We start from the raw sequence: 13,975 nt of genomic DNA, 5'->3' as shown, positions 1-13,975 counted from the left end.
TGAATATTTCATCATGGAGTTTGTCTCCTCTGGATTTGAGCTGGGACGGTGGGCAGTGCCGCTAAAGCGTCGCTAAAGTAAAACCCCGGTGCTGGTGACGCTTTCGGGCTCGGTAACGGTGAATTAAAGCTGTGGAAAGCAGCATTTGCAAACAGCATTTCCTCATGAGAAAAAAGAACATTTTGTTTTTTGCGTTTTTTGCTTTAGTCTCATGTTTCAGTGTCAGACTTGGCTTGAACAGCTGAGATTCCAAATTGTAATTTCGTTATATATCTACGCTTTTCCCATTGATTCATATTTGTAGACGTGCCCGAATGGATTAAAGGTCAACCGGACACAACAATAGACACATTTCGAGCACAAATTTGTAAAACTGTCATGAAATGCAATGAAAGATTCTGCAAAACTTGTAATTCAAAAGGTTTTGCACCCGAATTATGTTCTGTTTTGCCCAGAAATGTAACATAACAGTGGAGTATAATGTAAACATAGATAATAAAACTAGACTGTATTACTCCAGCCAATACTATACTACACTTTCATTATATCGCTGCTTTAGTTTTGCTATTTCCTTGATTGGTGGTTCAACTCCCAGCAAAAAAAAACGGAAATCCATGGCAGGAATTTGGCATTTCTGCATGGAGTCCGGATTGAACTGATGGACTGAAGCTCAGAGCAGGGCCTGGGCGTTACCTAGAGCACCATCTGCTGGAGGAACGCCAAACTGCCACTTAGAAAGTCTTTGTATAGAACTTTGTAGAACTGGGGTGGTATCAAAAACAAGTAAAACAGTATTTTTCTTCAGATACAAAGTTTTGATGTCTGTTGGATCCAGGGACAGCACTTACATGTAGGCCTGTCACGAAAACAAATTTGAAGTTCGATATATTGAGGCAGGAAAGTATCGCGATAAACGATACTATTGACTCTAATGATACTAGATACGGTCGACTCTCAGGCATAAAAATGACAGTAATCCTTTGTTCTTAAAGTGCATAATCATATCCTAAAATACCACACAAGCTGCAATAAATATGAAATATAATGAGTTAGAAATCAAAGTTTTACAAAGAAAAAATCGTGGGAAATGCTGATAAATGTACAGACGATAAATATGGAGCCCAAAAATGTATCGTTTATCTTTCATTTATTGAACGATAAATCGATATAGTAATTATCGTGACAGCCTTACTTACATGGTGTATCAGCAGAAGAATGAATTACAAAAAATATATACATTTTTCAGTAACTAAGGAATAAAAAATATTACAAGGATTACATATTAGTCATTACATTTCAAGTAACTTGAGTAACAGGACACTGGTGAATAAGATCAGCAGTTTGTCGTTAATGTCGTCAAATTAAAACACGAGAGAATGGGGGGAAAATGAAGGAAAAGGAAACACTCTGACTGCCCTTTTCCTCCTTTACATAATAACTATTTCCAGTTTGTATTTTGTCAAAGTAACTCAAAGTAGTGTAACATTTTTGAAACAGTAATATGTAATACAAACAATAAACATATTACATATTTAAATCTGTAATCGCTAATATAGAATATTTTACAATTTTTAAGTAACTTGCCCAACACTATATGGAAAAAAAGTTTGATTATTGTACTGTTTTATGGTTCTAGATGACAAATATTTTCAAGTATCTTTAAAGTACGAGTAACGCAAAACGAATGCGACGATTCCCAGCCCAGAGGTTTCAAACTCCGCCTCCAATATAACAGGGCTCATGTTTCATTCACATGTTCCTATTAAATGAATAGATAAGAATAGTGATCATAATCCTAGTAGAATAGAAGTAGGAAGTAGGACTCGGAATTAGTTATAAACCAATTCATCCAGAAAAAAAAACAAAGTAAGCATAAGGGAAAAGCCATTTTGAGAAAACGGAAATGTAGTTCTGCTGCTGTTTGTTGCCATGTGAGTTCCCCGCTGAGGTCTTAGCATATGAGCATGACTGCCCGATTCTCTCCCTGGTTTCTTTTTTATATCAGTAAATTTTGATGGGATTTAACCGGACGCATTTTGAATTGACTAACTCTCTGTACGTGTTTCCCTGTTGTGTGTGCGTGCGTGTGCGTTTGTGCTATGCCTATTTCCACACTCCATGGGTGAAAATATGCATACACGACTGACTCAAATTGTCTTTTATCGACTATTATGTAATATGTGTGTGTGTGTGTGTGTGTGCGTCTCCCCCTCCTCCCCTACCCCATGCGTCCTGTGTTTTTGCTCGTAAAAAACAAAACAAAAAAAAACACCAAACCCCACCAAAAGGGACTGCAGAATTCTGAAGAGAACGCCAGGATCTCCATCACCTTCTTCCGGCTTTTCCGCGTGATGAGGCTGGTCAAGCTGCTGTCGCGCGGGGAGGGGATTCGGACCCTGCTGTGGACCTTCATCAAGTCCTTTCAAGTGAGGGGAGAAACGGACACTCCATGCTACCGATACGCCGATACAGATAGTCAGGAAGGCAGACGGTCTAGGGTTCTAAAAGTCTTCCTTTTCCTCGCCTCTTCCCACCACACTTCCATCTCACTTAACGGACACCGGGATAGATGAAGAAGAAGCGCTTGTTTTTCCCCTCCCATGTATTGAATCGTAAAAGCCATATAAGCATATCAGCTCAAACAAATCCTCATAATGAAGCGGAGATTATTCAAACATGGCCGACTGGTCTTGGTTGAGGTTTCGTTGATCGACCGAGTTCAGGTGACAGTGTGTGAAAATCTCTACTAGGAAGTAAAGTTCTAGATCCTACGCCAACAAAATTCCTTACCTTTTTAGACCGCTGTTAGTTTAGTTGAATATTTTTGCCATCAAGCTTTCAAGCCCTGGTTAAAGTGTGAGTTTAAATGGGAAGCAGAGATTATTCAAACATGGCCGACTGGTCTTGGTTGACGTTTCGTTGACTTGATTGACCAAGTTCAGGTGACAATGTGTGAAAATCTCTACTAGGAAGTAAAGTTCTAGATCCTACACCAACAAAATTCCCTACCTTTTTAGACCGCTTTTAGTTTAGTTGAATATTTTTGCCATCAAACCCTGGTTAAATTGTGGGTTCAAATGGGAAATGGAGATTATTCAAACATGGCCGACTGGTCTTGGTTGACGTTTCGTTGATCGACCGAGTTCAGGTGACAATGTGTGAAAATCTCTACTAGGAAGTAAAGTTCTTTGAAGAACAAAGATCCCACACCAACAAAATTCCCTACCTTTTTAGACCCCTTGTAGTTTAGTTGAATATTTTTGCCATCAAGCTTTCAAATCCTGGTTAAAGTTTGAGTTTAAATGGGAAGTGGAGATTATTCAAACATCGCCGACTGGTCTTGGTTGACGTTTCGTTGACATCTTCATCGACCGAGTTCAGTTGACAGTGTGTGAAAATCTTTACTAGGAAGTAAAGTTCTTTGAAGAACAAAGATCCTATGGCAACAAAATTCCCTACCTTTTTAGACCCCTTTTAGTTTAGTTTAATATTTTTGCCGTCAAGCCCTGGTTAAAGTGTGGGTTCAAATGGGAAGCAGAGATTATTCAAATATCGCCGACTGGTCTTGGTTGACGTTTCGTTGATTGACCAAGTTCAGTTGACAATGTGTGAAAATCTCTACTAGGAAGTAAAGTTCTTTGAAGAACAAAGATCCTACACCAGAAAAATTCCCTTAATTTAGTTGAATATTTTTGTCGTCAAGCTTTCAAACCCTGGTTAAAGGCACACTGCATAACATTTTGGACTATACTGTTGCGGCAAAACAAAACATGTTCCTAATGACCAGCTCAACACAGAAAATGCTATTACTGCAGTGAGTAATCAAATAATGGATTTGGATGAGAAACTCACCTGTTTAAATCTCAAATCCTACTGCCTTTAGTCACATCTCCATGGAGACGAGCTGGAGACGCACCCACTCCCAGTAAAGTTTACAGTCATATCTTAGGAGGGGTGAGCCTCATAAATGTTTCTTTGTACATTTATGAGGTATTCTTCGATTATGCAAATATATAATTTAAAGTTTGAGTTTAAATGGGAAGCAGAGATTATTCAAACATGGCCGACTGGTCTTGGTTGACGTTTCGTTGACTTGATCGACCAAGTTCAGGTGACAATGTGTGAACATCTCTACTAGGAAGTAAAGTTCTTTGGAGAACAAAGATCCTACGCCAACAAAATTCCTTATCTTTTTAGACCGCTGTTAGTTTAGTTGAATATTTTTGCCATCAAGCTTTCAAACCCTGCTTAAAGTGTGGGTTCAAATGGGAAGTGGAGATTATTCAAACATGGCCGACTGGTCTTGGTTGACGTTGCGTTGACTTGATCGACCGAGTTCAGGTGACAGTGTGTGAAAATCTCTACTAGGAAGTAAAGTTCTAGATCCTACACCACCAAAATTCCTCCCCTTTTTAAACCGCTGTTAGTTTAGTTGAATATTTTTGGCGCTTCAAACCCTGGTGAAAGTGTGGATTCAAATGGGAAGAGGTGAGGAAACGAGTGAGCTTAGTCATTTCAGAAAGACGAGCTGCCTTTAAATATTGAGACAGGAATCCCACAGAAAATCTATCTCTATATTTTCTCTCCTCTCTCTCTCTCTCTAACATCCTCCTCTGCTCACGTTACTCTCGACTAACCCCTGGGAGCTCGCCATCCTCCTTTAGAGATAAGCATTAGAATCTGACAGAGTTTGACAGCACGGCACCAAAAATGAAAATCATTTGATAGAGCGTCTTTAAAAAACACACACATCTGCTCTCTCCCCTGTGTTCGCTGCGAGAACGGCCGCTCATCCAAACGACCACTGCGCTTCTTCTCCAGGAAATCCTCCATGTTTTCACCTCGAGATTTGCAAATTGCCTTCAGTACGAACTAACTATCTCTTGCTAATAACAAATAGGGATAAAGATAAAAGCCTCACGAGATTATTCCTGCATATTGAATTGCAGTGAGCCTTTGCAGTGCTCCCTCTTCAGAATAGAGTCAGAACTAGAGGTCGACCGATATATCGCCCGGACGATACTGTATATCGGGCCGATATTTGGGGATTTTACAATATCGGCCATTAGCTAATCTAGCGCAGGAAAAAAACTGATGTCTCCGGGACTGAAAGAGAGACTTCTGTATTAGAAAGAGCAAAATCAGGGCTTTGAAACGAGTCCACCCACAACTCGCTTGGCCTCAGGGGAACAGAGAAACATCACAATGGAAACTGGTTAGCTACAAGTTTGTTAAAGTGATAGTCTGTAAGTTTACAAACGACCAAACTCCTCCCCTCTTTAACCAGAAAGCCCTTCTTAGTTTGCAAAATGAGGAGAAAAGGAACAGTTTCTCCAAAAGTAAACAATCAAGCTCCTCCCCCTCCCTCCTGATTGGGCCGGACAGGCTGGTTCACAGGAAACGCTCGTCTCATTGGTCAACGCGGGAGGATACTACTCTCTGATTGGTTGATCTGGGAGGGAGGGACTTAACAAAAAAAATAGCATGTACTGTATCTATTTTATTACTTACAATACAAGACCAGGTGGTATATTTTGCACTTAATCACTTTAAATACAAGTTTCACTAAACCTCCGTCAGTATGGACAGGCTGATGTCAGTTTGAAGCACAACCTGGAGAGTTTAATTGCTAAGTTTTAACCTCCGCAGTTGTATTTTTGGTTGCCAAGGCTAGCAACAGTATGCTAATGCTAATGGTAACATGCTAACGGCAACTAATCAAAGCTAGGACAGTCACAGAAACTAAGATTGAATCACCTTAAGTCAGGGGGTGTCCAAACTTTTTTCATGTGGGGCCGCATATTGAAGTGTACACGGGGTGAAGGGCCGTAGATCAGTAGTTAGTGCCGCAAAACCTTCGACTAGCAGAGGTTTAAAGTGTGCCCCACCTCTATTTAAGCTTAAAACCTTCATGCCAGCTCAGTCTCACAACAAAATGTTAGTTGTTAGGTTAGAACTGTATAGAATTATTACATTTCAGACAAAAAGGTCCATCTCTGGTGATGTGTACCGGTACAGGAAGAGACCGAGGGCCACCATAAATGGTCTGAGAGCCGCATTTGGCCCCCGGGCCGCACTTTGGACACCCCTGCCTTAAGTAATAAAATATAATCGGCCAGTGTAGAAGTGGTGAAGTATTTATGTTTTTACAAAATATCGGCATCGGTAATAAAAATCCCCAAAAATCTGCATTGGCCTTAGAAAAATCCATATCTCGTCAGAACTCTGGTAGAATCCAGTCCAACAGCTGTGATCTGGAGACAAAGCTTTTGTTTACGCATATTAAGTAGCTTCTGGTGTACACTTCAAAATAATACTAGATATACAGCTAGATATATAGAGCTGGAAAAACTGTATTAATCTGCTGCTGCTGCGGTTTTTAAAAAGGACTTCAAATTCTGGAATGTTATTAAAACTTAATTCTATGGTAATTCTATGCTTTTTTTCTCATTTATCCCAAAAAAATATGTTATGTTTCCAATGACCTTCGAACAATCTGGCCCCCTAAAAAGTGTAATTGAATAGCCCTGTCCTCATGTTACATCATAGTCCTGATTATCTTTTTATGACAGAGTTAGCACTTTCTTATAGCACTGAGTTCAAACTCTTTTTTAAAAACCGCTGCAGCAATATAAAAATAGAAATGATGGAGATTTATAAATACAATTTTCACATATGACACTCTTAACAATAGTGAAAACATAATCGAGATGAAAGAGTTGATGTCATGTAGAGTGATATTTAATACACTCACAATCTGTCACCAGCAGATGGAGCTAGAACGCCGGTGTTTGAGCAACCGTGGCCCTGAAATAATGTATAAAACACCAGAAATGATCCATAAATAACCCTGGCGATCGTGGATTTGGCCTGTTCTTTCAGACACACAGGGGGGAAACTAACCAGAATCTCAGTTAAAAAAAACACACACTGACCTTCTGGCTGAACGAGAGAGCAGATGTGACTGAGATTTGTCCACACATGGGTCAGATGATTTTTCTTTTCCTTTGTTTTAAGGCTGTTTTTGGTGTTTGTGCCACATTGGCTCGGCCCGGTCACTATCATCCTTTGAGGAGGAGGAGGATGTGTGTAACTTAGAATTAACTGCATCCTCAATATTCAGCTTATTTTGAATACTTTGGCTACATTGTGTTCTTGCTCTGCATCTTTCATAACCCTACTGTGGACACTGTATTGGTTGAAAGCACTATAATATTAATGATTAGCATTTGTTTTGCTACAATAATAGAGCAATCCCAGCTGCAGAGTAAAACATGGCTCCCAGTGTGAGCCTCGCCGATACGCAAAGCCAAAAATAATCCACTTTTATCTACAAACAGTGATAAAAAACTTCAAATTAAACATGCTTTTTTTTCCAATCAGCTTTCGTTCAAAGTGATAGTGACCGGTGTCCCGCCTCTGTGTACGTGGATGTCTCCGTATTGAACTCGTCTAACTTGTCCCTCTCCTCTTTAGGCTCTGCCCTATGTAGCTCTGCTTATAGTGATGCTATTCTTCATATATGCCGTTATCGGGATGCAGGTAAGCACGGCCCCCTCGGCCCCTCCATCGCCGTCTCAGTGCCTCCCCCCTCTTTTGTAGCTGGCCTCCTTCCTGTGTCGTTCCTCATTGTAAGTTGTTGTGGGTCTCGTGATCGTTTCTCCACTCTTTGATTTGTGACCTTGGGTGGTTTGTTTTTTCGGCTTAAAGCTACTGTGTTTTTTTCTGTGTGTGTGTTTTGTTTAAGGAGGGGTATTATGCAAAAATCGACTTACGAGGATGTTACGATGTTTTTTTCTTATCATAAAACACCCCTGGAGTTTCGCATCTTTGTGTAATCTTCCTATTCTCCCTCCTGTTCCCAAAAAGTGACGTCCTACGTGTCCAGGAGAGACATCGCGGAGTAAAAACGTTTGCCATAGCTTCACAACAGCAACGCAAGGCCGCTTACTTTCTTATTTCTCTCTATAGAGCTCCACAGTCCCGCCTCCTCTCCACAGTCCCGCCTCCTCTCCACAGTCCCGCCTCCTCTCCACAGTCCCGCCTTCTCTCCACAGTCCCGCCTCCTCTCCACAGTCCCGCCTCCTCTACACAGTCCCGCCTCCTCTCCACAGTCCCTCCTCCTCTCCACAGTCCCGCCTCCTCTCCACAGTCCCGCCTCCTCTCCACAGTCCCGCCTCCTCTCCACAGTCCCGCCTCCTCTCCACAGTCCCGCCTCCTCTCCACAGTCCCGCCTCCTCTCCACAGTACCCGCCTCCTCTCCACAGTCCCGCCTCCTCTCCACAGTCCCGCCTCCTCTCCACAGTCCCGCCTCCTCTCCAGTCCGGAAGTAAAACCCCCCTTGCTTTGAGACCGTATTGATTTGGAATAAAATCTTTAACTCTTGGGCTGAATCCAGCTTCTGTGGTTCTAAAGCGACCGCAAAGTCAGACGCAGGTGAAAAAAGCACGTCTGAGATCCATCTGGTTTAACTGCGAGCCTTCGTCCTAGAACTATGTAGCAAGTGCGGTGCAGGTTAAAAGCTACACGTGTAGTGGATCGTATAGGCTAGTGTCAGAAGGTATAGACTCGGCTCTAGAAGGGAGAGGCAGGAGACTGAAATTTAGTTGGCTTTTCTTTGGTACCATATATTTCCAAGTAAAAATGACATACAGTTGCAGTGCACAATATTTACAGTGAATAGAAACCTAATTAATAAACATGGGCCTTTCAATAAGATCAATGAGCTCAAATATGTTGACAAGAGTAACTGGAAGCTGTTTCACAAATACAGTCTGCGTTGTAACCGCCACAAAACCAAATCAACCCCACCTCGCCCAAAGTTCAATACAGAATCCCATGTCTGAGGTTCTCTAAGTATTGTCCAAGGGAGTTGAATGAAAGTTCGGGGAGGGAAGGTGTGCGTGTGTGGTGGACAAGGGGAAAAAGAGAGTTCGTGGGGTGAGAGGTCTGCGGCTGCAGAGCGCCCCTACCGGCCTGGCAGGAATGAGTGATGCTTCAGCACAATGTGCCAATCTTTAGGTTCAGTTCATTAGGCTAGGCCTCCTTCATAGCTCGCCATCCAATCTTGGGAACCTGGCCTGCAGCTCTCTCTCGTGTGGCTTCCCCACGGCTCCTACTCGCACTGACTACAGCGGCATATTAGAACGTACACGACTGGTCACGCTGACCCACGTAACCGCGTGACGTCATACGCACAGCGAACCGTGATTGGCTTAGACAATACAATACATCAACTACCAGGCTTTTGATTGGTGGAGCTTCACGTTCCCACACGTGTTTATTTATTGTAATGTAGAAAACATATTATAAACAATGTATTCAAACATAATGCAGGCAGAGAGTGGACGTTTTATCCAGATCTAACACTGAGAGGAAGAAAAACGTCAGAAAAATGTTCCCATCGATCCAATTAAATGAACCACCATCATTTTTATTCACATTAGCCTGATTCAGATTGTTTAATAGTGAAATAATATAGAACTTTTGTCTGCAAAGTAAAGGAAACTGGCCGTGTTTGCTGAAAACCTGGTTGCCTTGACCAGCGGGCGCGATGTCGCAATGGTTCTTGGGATACGGAGTTTCTATAGTCAGGAAGTGAATGATGTCACAGCCTTGAACCTTTGCCTTTTCTTCAACATGTCGTCTTCTTCTTCTTCTGATTAGCTTTTGCGGTGACGTTAAAGTCTTAATATTTGAATTTTTGGAAAATCGACGGTCGTGTAGACAGGGATTTTTTGCTTCCGGAGCAACAAGACCGCGAGGGGCGGGACTGTGGAGCTCTATAGAAACAGCTGCGCAGCAAAAGGGGAGAGGGTGGGAGGGGCTTATGGCGAGATTGCATGAACAATTAAGACCTGAAAATGCCGGATATTTAGTTTTAGCTGCATTTTCTGACCAGTAAGATCGTGATGTGCGAGATGAGATGATTACACCGAGTACCTGCAGGAAGCATAATACCCGCTCTTTAAACTACATGTTGTGTGTGACCCTTCTCTGTGTAGCAGCGCTCGTAATAAAGTCATGTTTGCTGTAACTTCTCTCGTGCTTCTGTGCAGATGTTTGGTAAAATAGCTCTTCGGGACAACACTCAGATCAACCGGAACAATAACTTCCAGACGTTCCCTCAGGCGGTGCTGCTCTTGTTCAGGTGAGCCCCACTTTCCATCACATTGGACATTTCTAACATGCAGTGTTTCCCAACCAGGGTTACCGGGACCCTTGGGGTACTCGAGGACCGAGCAGGGGGTACTTGGAACTGTTTCAGATTGAAAAGAGGGGAAAGTGTAACGTAATTTTTATAGGAAAAGCTGTTTTTCAGTAACATGTGTTGCTTTGGGAGAATTTCAGGTTTATTCTGACAGCAATATTGTCCTTTTTCTTACAAATACCACTTTTAAGTAATTACTTTCTAAACAAACTGTAACACCCTTGAGGTAGGGGGTGCACGGTTGACCACTGAAAGGCCAAAGGGAACCACTGGTCTAATGCACGGCTCCGAGTTGTTTAATCCGCTTATACCAGGGTCCCACAAACGGGGACCATGGTATAACAAATGTTATTTTTATTCACAAATTTTATGACAAATGTGTTTTTCATTGACTAAAGTCACTAAATGTGCCAGACTACGGGACTATTTTGTGTGGGTTATTAGCCGGTCACTGAAGGCTGGTCTCAGAGCGAGTCATTCTCCGCAGCTATTACGAGGATCTCAGTCAGGCTCAACGACACAACATCAGCACAGAATCACAACACAACAGGACTAACCCAGAAACACTTTTCCCTGGAAGGAAACACCGATATGCGGCACTCGTGGGCAGGAGTTATTTACCTTTTACAAGGTTTAACCTGAAGCTAGCTAGCTAGCTCAACCAGCTCAACTGTTTATGGAAACAGCTGCGGTGGAGTCGCTCACACCTGGGCCCCACGAACTGAAACCTTTATGTGTGACTTTACTAATCCAGACAAATATATAAGTACAGGGATCTGAAAATCATGAATAGCCTTAACCATTTTCAATAGAAAGGAAAGCTCATATTTTATTAGCACTAGCTAACCTAGCTGCTCACTCTCCTCTACTTCCCATTTATGAAAGGTTTTGGCCAAAAACGTTGAAATTAACCACAAAATCCATCTCATACGTTCCTGTCAGTCACTAATTAAGTTAATTTGAAACATAGATACAGACGGCATCGTGTCATAGAAGGGGGCGTGGCCTCGCCGAGGGGGAAAATAGAATCTTTTGGGAAACACAATTTTCCACACTTTTTAGCCATTTTCTGGTGGAATATGAACTTATTTATCACACAAATAAAGTCAAGTGTAAATCAGGCCCATATGGATATTTTCTCACAGCAGATTGTTCAGTAGAAGTGAGAAAACGGCAGTTGTAGCTAGCGCTAGCTAACCGTTAGCACGATGAACATCATGTTAGCATTCTCTGTTATTCATGTATTTATGGGCTGTTGAACCACTTTGCTCCTCCCCATGTCTCTGCATTTTTATTTAGTTGGAAACTATATTCATAATTCAGCGTTTGTTAAAGTAGTTTTTGAATAATTAGAGATTGATTCCAGAGATGCCGTCTGTATCTATTCAGCTGTGTCATGCGTTGCTATGGCGATGCCCGTAGCGGAGTGATATCCCAGTGATTTAACTACCGAACTACGTGTGCGGTTGTACAAGCGCTCACCAGCCAATCAGAATCGAGCAGCTCACACTGCGCCGTCAGAGTCAGAGCAACAGAGGCCAGACGTGAGCAGGTCCGAGTCTGCATTTTACAGGACTTTCCCTGCACTTTTCCGCAAAAATAAACCATCTGAAAATCCTATAGGGTAATAAATCTTATAGGGTCCACCAGCCATTACCTGAAGCTAGATCCAGCTCAATTATTTGTCATTACTATGGAAACAGCTGCAGTGGAGTGATATATAGAACATTATTCAACTGTTGACAGGGGCGGACTGGCCATATGTCCGTTCTGGAAGAGCACAGAGGGGCCACTGGCTCGAGGGCCACCGGTCCCGCCTCAACCGAGCTTTACCCAAATCTAAAAGCTAAAAAGAAAAGCATCAAAATAGCGAGAAAAAGAGGATGAAAACATGAGGAAAAACACGGACTGAAAAACACAGCAAAAAATTATGGAAAAAAGAATTAAAAATTCAACAAAAACGTGACAAAAATGTGACAAAAATTCAACAAAAATGAAAAAGAAAAAAAAAACATACAAAAGGTGACACAACACAGGAACAGTGCGAGGAAAAAGGTCAGTTTTGTGGGTCTTAGCTTTCAAATGAGGTGTTGCACAGCCAAAAGAGGACAGAATGCACTTGGTTCAGGCGGGGGGTAAGAGGTTAAAACATGTGTTTGTGGAAGTGTCACAATTACGCTAATTTGGGCCAGGCTGGTCAGAGTCCAGGGCTGTTCTTCAGTCCCAGTCCGCCCCTGACTGTGTGGTTATACGAAAGTTAGCATTAGCAGTTAGCATTAGAATTCTCACTGACTCTAGATGGGAGAAACATCCAGGAACTTTAGCTAAGCAGTGCCTCCCTTTGGTCAGTCTGTATGTGGGAACGGGGATCATGTCTCATTCTGGGGATAAAATATTCCAAAACAGTCTTCAGAGCCACAGTAAAATCGCCGCTCTTGATTGCGGACACGTAAACTCACTGTCAGAAGACGATTGGAAGATTATTTTTTTTGTAGAAAGCTTTATAAGCGAGTTTATCGATAGTTTCCATCTGTCAAGGCTCAGTATTGGGGAAACAGCTCCACATTATGCAGTTTGTGACGTCTTTAATCGTTAAATATTCAGACTTATTGAACTCAGCGTTTGGCCTCATTAACAACACTCTGGGTTTGTAACGCACATTAACATTAGCGACAGCAGCTCGTAGATTAGCTGCTGAATGAACCATTTGCTCATAAGCTACAAAACTACATCGCCGGCTGCATGATTTTAATGATGATGTAAAAAGGGACTGATTAAAAGCTGAAGTTGGAATGACTTCATGAAGCGAGAAACTTACTCAAACAAATGTCACTGATGTGGGTTTAGCTCAGTGTATAAACGTCTTCTCTGTGAATTATCTGAGGCAACAGGTCACGTCCATGGCTTCCTTTATAAACTTCATTATAATATAACTCAAGTAGAAGCAAAGTACTGAATGATATAACTTCTCTAATAAGTGGTAGTAGTAGTAGTAGTTTATTCGGTCAGTTCATTCCTTTAGACGTAAAAACATTTCCAGTTCTTTGTGTACAACACGACTGAAAGGGTTTAGGCTGAAGTGAAAACTTATTACGCCCTAACCCAGTTTACAGACTTCCACCAGAGAAAAAACAAAACACAAACATTAATAATGAACAATATCAAGTGTCAAACAGAAGAGAAATAAGCATGTATCTGGAGTTAGTAACATACATTTCAATATTCCAACAAATATGTTACATACATTTGTTATATGTTAATTTAGTTGAAACTAAATCATGTCATCATTATTATTTTTTATTTTTTTCTTACTTTATTCATCCTAAGCTTATATATTCTTGAATTTTAGCAGCTTTAAACAACTTTTTGAAAGCTTTGACTGTTTGGGACTGTTTTAACTGATCTTCCACAGATTAACACCCCTTACAGAAATACATCCACTCTTTTTATTCTTTTTAGCTTTTGCTTTTTTGAAAATAGAAATAGAAAAAGTGCACTTGAGTCTCTGTTGTAATGTAATGTACCCGTCATGTAACATCAAGCCTCCGCCCTGATGTTCCCTGATGTTTGGCCCCCACAGATGTGCGACGGGAGAGGCGTGGCAGGAGATCATGCTGGCCTGTTCTCGAATGCGTCCGTGTGAAAAAGGCTCCTCTCACGAACACAACAGCACGACGCCGGAGGACTGCGGCAGCCAGTTCGCCATCATCTACTTCGTCAGCTTCTACATGCTCTGTGCCTTTCTGGTGAGTGTGGGCAGTGTTG

At 41.8% G+C, this 13,975-nt stretch overlaps 1 protein-coding gene across 12 annotated transcripts in view; it reads left to right on the top strand.

Annotated features, from left to right (window-relative positions):
- The window catches only part of cacna1c (calcium channel, voltage-dependent, L type, alpha 1C subunit), a 373,377-nt gene that overhangs the window by 327,308 nt on the left and 32,094 nt on the right, over positions 1-13,975 (top strand). For all 12 annotated transcript variants that reach the window (XM_079552350.1, XM_079552351.1, XM_079552357.1 and 9 more), the window contains 4 exons: positions 2,289-2,426; positions 7,477-7,542; positions 10,059-10,150; positions 13,791-13,956. In XM_079552350.1, coding sequence (XP_079408476.1) covers positions 2,289-2,426; positions 7,477-7,542; positions 10,059-10,150; positions 13,791-13,956 — 462 coding nt within the window. The remainder of the gene's footprint in view (positions 1-2,288; positions 2,427-7,476; positions 7,543-10,058; positions 10,151-13,790; positions 13,957-13,975) is intronic.

The sequence above is a fragment of the Gobius niger genome (genome assembly GCF_951799975.1).
Source record: "Gobius niger genome assembly, chromosome: 2".
Taxonomy (NCBI): Eukaryota; Metazoa; Chordata; class Actinopteri; order Gobiiformes; family Gobiidae; genus Gobius; species Gobius niger.
Note: the sequence above shows the minus strand (reverse complement) of the source record. Positions and strands in the feature narration are given on the sequence as shown.